The following is a 10,493-nucleotide window of genomic DNA, read 5'->3' as shown; positions in this document are numbered from 1 at the left end:
TATTTATGATGATGGTTTCCTTTACTCGTCGTTTTAGAAATATATCCTTTAAATTTAAATCAACCATTATTTCAGATGATAAGTCAAAAATAAAGAAAATACTTTATCGCTGACAGGTGAACTTAAAACAGATTCGGAATAACCTTAATAGACCACGCAAATGAAATTGAGCGGATTTGACGAAGAATTTGGCCATTGCATTTCTGTCTGCAAGAAATTACTTTAATTCTTATTCACATTTTCAGTAATAATTCTTTTGAGATATGTCCTCGTTTAGTGTATAGATAAATATTCTTAAATTTGTCTCATGTTTAACTTGCTAGTCACCTTTTTGTCAAGGAGATGAAGTATGGGGAAATTAATAAAAGACAATCCATATTTTACTATTAAGTAGTTTAGTAACTCCATTCAGTCTTTTAAAATAACATATAGTAATACATTACCATTCATATTATTGCAGATGCAATCGGATATACATACAATACTATGGATAATATCGATGGATGCGTACATATAAACATAATATCCATTCGCCAAGCCATACTTTACATACATACATTTATTATTTACAATTCTTAATATGCAGTTACTCAGAAGCAATTTTTGGCATAAAAATCCTATGTACACATTACTAAAATAAAAACCATAAAAGTTAAATTATTTTAGGCACAAATCAAATAAAAATAAAACATCTATATCTGAATGATATGCATACTTAAGTGTTCCAAAAAAATCATTATTATTTCGGTAAGGACGGTGACAGTATTCATAAGTGCCAACGACATAAAATAAGTAATATTATATGAAATAGAGAAGCAGCATTCACATTTTTTGTTCCCTTAATTAAGAATTTCCACATATCTATGCTTAAAAATAAGAAATAGAGCTAAATTAAGAAAAAGTCTTTTGCGAAAATACAGAGGAAATTTAACTGCTGCAATTAAACAAGATCACTGAATGTTTCTCAATTTATAAATTTATAGGAATGATGAAGGATATCAGGACTGTGAAGTATGAATGTGTATTGGTTATAGAATCTGCAAAAAATACATAATATGCAAACAGACAGTCCTGCTATACTCTAATATATTCACACACAATTAAATTAGACATTAAGTATACAAATACACTCTCACTATTATACAGGAATGTGGTTGACAATTTCTTATATGCTACACGTCATTCATAGGAAACTATCTTCATTGGATGTAAAACTTATGAAAACTGAGAGAACGTTAAGCATGGAATCATTGACATTTTCCTCATTTATGAGCATATTACGACATAAATTGAATCATGGTTAAAGCTGGTGCTTTGAAAGACTGTAAAAACAATACAGGTAAAGAGTACAGATGGTACTGAGTGCCATTCTCAATTATTCTTATAATGGAAACATTCAGTAATGAATAAAATTAAGAAATTTAAGGAGTAGTCAAACTCAGACTGACTGAATGAGTAATTTGAATGAGGGGTTGAGACTATTAGCTGCATATAAATTTCTAGTTTTAATCGGTATGCAGGTAAGTAATTTTAACATCCGAGTGCCTTCCTATTTTATCGTTTGTCGATCAGGGTGAACCTATGCAACCCAAATAACGATGGTTCTAGCTTATTTGGATTATGGTTCTATTTTATATGCAGCGACGAAACAGTATGTAAAGCTTCCATTAGTTTTCCAAAATTACAAAATCACATGACTAACGTTAATATGTCGTATTACATTTCCGTACAGAAAAGTGTCCTCTCTGATTATTTTCACACGATATTTTACATGAGGTATGTCACTAGATAGATCTGTATTAGGTGCTTGGGCCAGCTAGAATATTTGGGGAATGCTGTGAAACTTGCAAAAAATGGGAAGTTTTTCGAATTTTCTGTAAGGAAACGCATATGCTGCTTGTCCACAATAAATTACACAGCCTTATGATACATACACAAAACACGTAGAAAACCCACCTGTGCATGGCCTGCATCATTTGCAATGGACGCACAAAAAAATTTAGTCTACTATTCTTTCATCGCATCACATTTTGCGGGTAATGTGAAAATATTGATGATGTATCACTAGTTTACCACAATTAATTTACAATGTATGTATGCTTATGTTTAAATTACAATGTTCTGTACAAAAATTGCATTCTTATGTAGTAATAAAACTATAAAATATTCGAAAACAAATAAGTTTATAAAAGCTGGGAAGGTTAGGTAAAAGGATCTAAATTTAAAATAAATATTACAAAAATTAGAGTATATTACGATATTTACAAATTATCATTTAAAAACCCAAAATTTATGGTAACTAAAGCAAGTCTAACTCAAGGGCTGGATATGTTCTTGAAGTTTTCGTATGGAATAATGAAGTCATGTACAGAAAGTAGGCTCTAAATTATCTTTTTGGTCCATTAAAAAAGAAGCATTCGCATGTATAGATTTTTGACATTAAATGATTGAAAGGTCGCAAGTAATCTACACCCTGGTGCTTCCTCGTTTCGGAAGACAATCATGAATGATTGCATTCTATTGATGTACCTTAATTCTACCGAATTAATTGATTATATGACATCGACATCAATATCGATACACTCTCAGCATATGAAAAAAGATATTCGAAGAACCAAATGGGTACGTTTTAAATCCACCGTTTTCAAACATGACATGCTTTAAAAAAAAGATATAGTAGAAGTAGGGTACAAACGTTCAACTAAAGTATAAAAATATTATAAACTGTATAAAGATTTAATAATAATTATACACATATCAAAAAGCACTGTTAAACTTGATATTTCAGTTATCGATAGTATGGACTAAGGCTGAAACAATCAGCACAACAAAGCATAAGTCTAGTATTGTTATCATAAAAATATAGTACATTCATTTTTGGGGACACACCCACTCAATCTACGAGAGGCACTTCGAGTTACTTGAGTGAGTATCGACCCCTCATATACACTGAACAATTATAATTGCACAACAGCAATTTCGTAACACACAAAGAAGTAATAGTCCGTAAGGATATGTATTACTTAGTCCTTCCCCTTCTGTTACACCACTTGCCACACTTATTTTTTGCCCTGTTTTTTGTGTTTATTGTGTACCCCCAAATTGTGTTTTTTTTTTGTTGCTACTAATGAGAAGTTTCTTATTTTTTTTTAAATTTTTATAAAAGATGTGAGGATGGGAAACTTTTTGCGAAAATAAAGACAAAAAACCCTAAACGTTTATACGCATAGTGGTTTAGCTAAATTGATTTTTGAATTTTGCTTTGTTTCTCTATAACCATCATTGCCTTCTTGCCTCAGTCAAATAAAAACGCACTTATTTCATTGTGGGACTAAACGCTTTGAGGTGCAAGCAGGTACGTACAGTCTGTTTATGGTCGAGATAGACACGATCAAAATAATAATAAACGTGCCATTCACTACGTGGCCAGCCGCTGATTGGTCTACACCTGTAGGTGACGTATCATTTTACAGAGTTGCAATCAGTTTTCTTTTCGTTCCTTTTGTACGTACCCACATATGTAAGGTTATCAATTGTTATTTATCGTTGTTTGTAATTTGTCGATACCCTCATATACTTAAGCTTTTAATTTATTAAATTATTTTAGCAATAAGCTCACATATCGTCTTTTTTGACATTTTAAGAGAGCCTAAGTGCGGACCTGTTCAATAGATTTGCTGTGACTGTGTGCGTGCGTTTGTTTGGATCCTGTCTATCTTGGAAATAAATGGACTTTAATTACTTGCATGACCGTCTTCCTTCCAGTAATAAGTGCAAATTCAAGGAATTTCCAAACACTCCGATATTATTAATTTTTGAAAGACAGTGACCTTAATGTGGAGATGTTTCCCCAAAACGTTTATTCCCAAATTCGAAAAATTTAATTAGGAATAATTGTAAATGTTTGATTTTTATTGCAAAACTCAATTTTGTGCACAAAGCCTCTTTATTAAACTCCATTTCCAATATGTCTCACCACAACTACTTGATTTTATTAATCCAAGGCACTTATCAATTGAGCGTTTTTCCTAGGGAATGATTTCTATTGATTCCTGCTAGCCCGCTAACAAAAAAAATCCTAATTTCAAACAATACGACAATTCAACAATGAAGCACAATGAATAATTTCCTGCAACTAGGAGGATGACCGTGTCGAACTTCCTTATGCCTGTGTAGTTATAATGTATTAAATTTATGCTTACCACCGAAGCTCCAATGGCAAGTGGTCAACATGAAGACAGGGGACTAATTTGGCGTATAACATTTATCAGCAAGCTAACTCCTGAAGTGCAGGTGACAAGGGCGGGGCTGATGGTCTCATCAGGTCAACACCGTCATCTGTGCTGTGATGAATGGGCAAAGTGTCATCTGATGAGCACATCAAATCGAGCTCTGCTGACTGGCACGTCAGGTCAGGCCAATATCATGGTTGTCCCGCCTCGTTCATTATGTTGTGTGCTTGTTCCAGCTTCAGAGCCAGGCGCTGCTTCTGCGAGAACTCGTCTTCTTCTAGAGTAACAGTTAATTGTTCGTTGTACTTCATGGCATAATTGTACAGTTCGTGAAGGGCGCAGTTGGTGTTGAATTCTGTTGTGTGAAGCTGAAATAGAAAGATAATGTTTTGATGACATAATGGTGAATGTAAAATAACGTTTTAATGGTGATCCTAGTAAGTAGGAACTTTTGCCATTTGTGAACAAGAATTACATGAGTTTAATTGGAGTTGATGTAGCGAAGAAAAGTTAAAAAACAAAAAAAATCTCGTAGAGAAGTTGGAATAAGTCCTAACCAATCAATGTCGATTTTTACTACTTTTTAATGTTCGTTTAGAGGGTGCGAATATCCTTAATTTGGAATGTTGCGCACCATCAGGGGCAATTAGACCATATCATGGTCCAATTTAAAAAACATTAACTTTGATGGACAGCTTTTTCCCCCTAGATTTTTAAATCGACACGTTCAGCCGTTTACTAAGTCATTTGAAAATTACATATGGATGGCAACGGTAACTCTTGCCTGTGCCATCCTGTATGGGAAAAATCTATACAGTTTTTGGAGTACGTAAATCTAACTGGTTTTACCCCGGTACATAAACATACTCGTTTAATTCGTTTTAGTGGTTTTTCGATAATTGAGGCAGTAACAGGATAATACATCGGTCTTTTGATTTTGCAGTTGTTCAAGTACTGCAAGTTTTTATTGCGAAAACCACGGCAACTTCCTCAATGAATGATTTCATGGAAATTACATTCATTAAACTTTTATCCAGATCTTGACTAGGACTTCACTTTTCTTGTAGTGCTATCGGATTTTATGTTCTATAAACTCCCAGGGGAGACAAAGTTTCTTTTCGCTCTCTGCATATGCACTAAATAAGCATAAAAATATGGCATAATTTTTCATGCAATATTTTCTTGACGTTTTGGCATCGAATCAACTCCCGAATCAAATTTCTTAGCCTAAATTGATATGAATTAACTAAAAGTTTAATTCGTACTTACTCTTGAATCTTCAGCTAACATGGCATTCATATCTTGATCTGAGATCGCCGGCATCATTTTGATGTCCGAGTAGTATCGCTCAACCCATTCTTTGTAGCATGGAATGTCCTTGGCGTACAGAAGCTTAGAACTAGGGGAATCTTTACCTAGAAATGGAATCATGTTTTAATGCGGAGTGTCTTAAAAAATAGCCGAATACGAACCTAATCTATGGTCTGAAGTAGAACACGAATCCATAAAAGTTTGAGCAACTACAGACAGACAAGCGTCTACTATATTCGACTTATGGATGTCAAATACAAAATTGGGGTTTTTAATTAAATTAACCCAAAATCTAAGGGGTAATGAATTGCTTTTCCACGTGTGCACCACCTCAGGATCTGAGATTCCGTGTTGCAGTGCTTGGTCATCTAGGAAATCAAACATGTATTTGATGGCAAGGGGCAGAGCGGACCCGCGATGAGCAGTACTAAATATGGTTTCGAAGAGATCATCGACGAATTTTTGTAAAGTTCCCTTCGTCGCGAGAAGCCTTGTTAGGTATATCTCTGAGACCATCTTGTTACCCCTTTCTCCTTCCTTCTGGTTATCGCTGTCGTGATGCTTGACTAAGTGCCACACTTTCAGCCCTTGGTCATGGTCATGATTCAAAGGGCTGGTGGCTCTACTTAGAGGGGGACTTACTGAACTAAGCTTGCTTAAATTAAGAGTCTCGTATTTGTGAGCTTTATCATTCTTGTCAGAGAAAATACTTAAATTGTATATTGAACTTTGCTTTGATACTAAATTTAGATAACCACCATCAGGTACTTTATAATGCTGAAGGGTATTTCTTCTCTTCCATTCGCCTTCCACTTTGGTTGTGGTGTCTTCATCGTGTAATATCAGTCTCCCGGAAGTTCCAGTGCGCCATTCTAGAAACGAGAAAAGTATTACCCATAAATCTCTGGTAAGCTCAAGAAAATTACCTAAGTCGAGATCTTCCTTCCTTGGGCGCTGTGAATATGGCGTTGCTCTATATATAGTATCCAGGCATTTTTCCTTGACTTGGCTAATAGCATCGCAGTCAAGGACTTTTACAGGAACATTTTCTGTGTTAATGTCTAAACCACCCACGAATGCTTGCTGAGATATTGATACATACACAGTCTGAAATAATCATAATAAAAATTAATTAGAACGAGTCTTACAGTTAATTAGAAAAATTTACCATTGGTCTAAAATCTATTGATTGTCGGATAAGCTTCTCCTCGCTCAAGGAGTATCTCGCTTCTGAGGTAATGCCGTCTACAGGTCCTTTGTCGACCTGCTGTTTCACTGCTCGAAAGAGCATAAACAATGGTTCCCCTGCGCATTCCCTCAAAAATTTATATAGCAGAAAAGTAAACCATGCGCTTAGCATTTTCTCAGCTACGCTTTCAGTCCTCCTCAGAAGAAGCTTGGGGTGGCTTTTCCCTTCCATACATTTCTCTATTAGTTCTGCTAGCAATGTTTTCAAAATATCTGTACAATATTCCATTTTGCTCTGTAAGGTGACCATTATCAGACTCGCCACGTTAACTCTGTCCCTCATAGAGAAATATCGGTTGCTCTCTAGGGTTCTTATGAACAAGAGCAAAAACGTTTTGTTCATTATCAGCTGACCGAAAAGTCTAAGACCCTTTTCTTTGCAAATGAGCTCCGGTCGCTCCCACTGAAGCACTACATGATCATCTTCATTTGGAAACAGAATTTTCATAGCATAAGTCCGGTAATCCAAGAAGGGAATACCCCCGGATGTGAGGTCACTGGTCAGATCCGTCATTTCAGTCTGTAACTCTGCAAAGGCCTCTTTGCATTCCGCTGCGACACGCAATTCTAGAATGTCCATTTGCTCTTGCATGTTTTTGAGCACTCTGTTGCTTTCGGTCGATTTCCTCCTATATGCTATCAAGAATAGTATAAAGGACGTCAATATAATAAATACTATGACTACAGCCGCATATATGGCTGGTTTTGTAAGAGCTCCGTTTAAGTTTTGTGGAGATGAATATGACAAGTGACCTATGTTGTATCGTAGAGAACCTCCGACTATTACAACGACTTCGGGTAAAGCCTCCCCATTAGTTTGGCCGGTGGGGTCCACCGCTGGAGGTTGTGCTTCAGGTGGTCTGCATGTTAATTGTTGGCGAGATAGTGATGTTACATTGCAGTAACTTGTTCCAATTTTGACTTCCACGTCAGATTCTTGGCAGGCTCTATCGATGTTTTGGCCCTAAAAATAATTAGAGAATATTATCATTCGTCTCAGTTATTCTTTTTTCTGCTCTTTGTTATATACTATATAAATTTCATACTCACATTTATGTTCAGGTAATCTGACTTGTAGTATTTGACCTCCTTGTCAAATGGATAGAAAGTAGGATTAGGATACAACAAGAAGGGATTGAATTCCTTCTTGGATTGCGTTAAATTTTGAACTCCGGTGACATTATCCATACGAAAACCATATTCCAGTTTTAATGGATTGTCCGCATCTAGTTTGGAATCTTCTACTTCATCTATTACTGGGCTCATGCAGGCCATGCTGGTGTTACTTAACACAGTGCATTCCTATAAAACACACATAAGCACCTTCGAAGAAATTTTTCTTGAAGCACTTACGCTTATAAACATCTTCTGTTCATAGAACACATACATCTGAGGTTTTTGAATGTAAGCCAGATTTCTTCCTGTGACAGAGATTTTGATGCCCCCAGCAGGAATACCCTTAGGGAATTTAATTTGGCCAGTTTGGACTCCGGACTCTGCAGATTCGATTACAGGGTCTTCCACGTACTCGAACATCATGCTGTCGAGGAATCTGTCTCCTTTGTCGAACTTCATTCTTAGCTTTTTCTTCGATGTTGTGACCGAGGCACTCGTAATACATAGAGCTTGGTTTTGTTCCGTTCTGAAGAGGATTTAAGTACTAATGAGAAGTTCGGATTATGCATGTAAAGTAACCTTGGAAAGTCGAGCCTTTAAATTTCAACAAATAGACTGAAACTGACCATAAAACCAGCTTCAAATTGGTAAATGCAACGAGTTTTTTACTATCAGATATGCAGAAGTCTTCCGGTTACAACAGACCTGACCTTGTATCAAGATAAATCTATCTCATGTATAGACACTATTTATTAGATATAGAATGTTGAAATTTTATTGGGTAATTTATGTGCATTTTCCTCACACCTCGAGCTCCTACAATTCTTGAGACACAGTTTAACTGGAGCCACGAGTTCGCTTTATGGGTCATGCCACTTCTGGGACGGGGCTATATTTTCCCATCCCGAACTTTAAGAACTAGACAAATTATTACACTGTAAACATTAAAACCACCTCGACATGTCGATTTGTGCAGGCTATAAAACATTCTCACATTCTAATCTTGCGCCAAATGTCTTCAAAACTGTATTAGTTGCGAGAGAATCGGTTCGCAACGTGGTGTTCTGATGGCGTGCTGAAATACTGCTCGTATAAACTGATGACCCTGTATCTGACCTGTGTGAGTACTTTTAAGTAAGTGGTCAGTAGCGAATCGCATAAAAGACGGGAAATGGTAAGAGAGACTTGTGATACTCTTTATAATGACTCTAAGGTCACTTCAGAGGGGGGTACCCCCATGGTACATCCCGGATTTGGAGCAAATATTTCGAAAATTGGAAAAACGAAAAGAATTCTGAAACTTTAGGGGATTTACAGATAATATTTGCACTAATTTTTCCAACTTTCTGTTGCTAACTTAGGTCAAAAAAATTACTGTGGGCGTTCACAACACGTTGATGCCATGCGTGGCAAATAAAAAATGAATATCTCGAGAACTGGAGGAGCTAGGCGTAAAACAATAATTGCACTCTAAAAATGGGGTAATAAGTGTAGGGGATTCCTTACTTCGCCCCGATTCAAACATTTAATTATTTGGAAAGCATATTTTGGTAGTAAAGATAAACAACTACATTGTGCTAACGGCTAATGTAAGGTATCTAGTTGGTCGGATATTGACTGAAACTCAACAAAATTACCTGCTATTTTATATAGAGAAAATAGGGGAGATAAATACGACAGGGGGAGATATACTCCTGAGATTAGGATATTTAGAATTTCCACATTTTATATTTCTTCGCCGCCTTCCTAGTCTGGTTAGTACAATATAGCTTTTAGCGTAATGACTATATCCGCTAAAGCTTTTAAGCACTCAATTATTTGTAATAAAGCTTATCTACGTTGCTAACTATTTATTATGCGTTAGCACATTACACTCAAACTTAGTTCGAAAACAATCTTAGATATTTCTTGCAGTCGCAATATTTATCGGTTTAATGCTCCATTTAATCTCGATTTTCCAAGTGTAGCTTAACTATCCGCTAATCGAAGTACACTTACGAGACAATCTTGCACGGCAAATCCTCGAGGAATGCCTGAATGTTACTTCCAGCGTTCATGTACTCCCCTGTAATCTGAAGAGCTGTGCCTCCAGATTTCGGCCCATATCTGGGAGAAATTCCGGTAATCGATGGATCCACGAATCTGTAGTGAGTCTTGGACTCTCCCCTGTAATCTTCCACTTTTACCGTCACGGGCCCCTGGCGTGGTTCCTTGGTTCCAGGACCATCGACGATGCAAACGATTTGCTTCGTTTTTATGTACAAGTGCTCGTAAGGCTGGCAGTTAATGCCGGCGATGCTTACTCCTGTGTAAATATCCACAAACGTTTTCCCGAGATTGATTCCTTGTATCGTGATATTTGTCCCTCCCTCCCATGGGCCCAATTCTGGACTAAAAGACGTCACCTCTGGGTTTGGACACGTTTGACTCCGATTCAGCCATACAGCGGAGCCTCGCTCGCATTGTTCTTTAACTTCGCATCTGTCCGAACTTTGGCACCACCCGCACTCATATTTCTCGGATAAAGCGAGGCAAATTCCGCAATTATCGGCCATATCATGACAACGATATATCACAACTAAAAGG

At 36.6% G+C, this 10,493-nt stretch overlaps 1 protein-coding gene across 3 annotated transcripts in view; it reads right to left on the bottom strand.

The window, feature by feature from the left end:
- Window positions 1-376: 376 nt before the first annotated feature.
- Window positions 377-10,493, bottom strand: part of PlexA (plexin A) — a 119,588-nt gene continuing 109,471 nt past the window's right edge. For 2 of the 3 annotated variants that reach the window (XM_066399088.1, XM_066399089.1), the window contains exons 10-16: window positions 9,906-10,485; window positions 8,145-8,433; window positions 7,842-8,093; window positions 6,712-7,755; window positions 5,705-6,650; window positions 5,502-5,647; window positions 377-4,600 (exon numbers count right to left, since the gene is read on the bottom strand). In XM_066399088.1, the coding sequence (XP_066255185.1) occupies window positions 4,424-4,600; window positions 5,502-5,647; window positions 5,705-6,650; window positions 6,712-7,755; window positions 7,842-8,093; window positions 8,145-8,433; window positions 9,906-10,485 (3,434 nt within the window). In that variant the 3' untranslated portion in view covers window positions 377-4,423. The remainder of the gene's footprint in view (window positions 4,601-5,501; window positions 5,648-5,704; window positions 6,651-6,711; window positions 7,756-7,841; window positions 8,094-8,144; window positions 8,434-9,905; window positions 10,486-10,493) is intronic. The other variant, XM_066399091.1, reaches the window with a different exon arrangement.

Source organism: Euwallacea similis, chromosome 18, assembly GCF_039881205.1.
Source record: "Euwallacea similis isolate ESF13 chromosome 18, ESF131.1, whole genome shotgun sequence".
NCBI classification, from domain to species: Eukaryota; Metazoa; Arthropoda; class Insecta; order Coleoptera; family Curculionidae; genus Euwallacea; species Euwallacea similis.
Note: the sequence above shows the minus strand (reverse complement) of the source record. Positions and strands in the feature narration are given on the sequence as shown.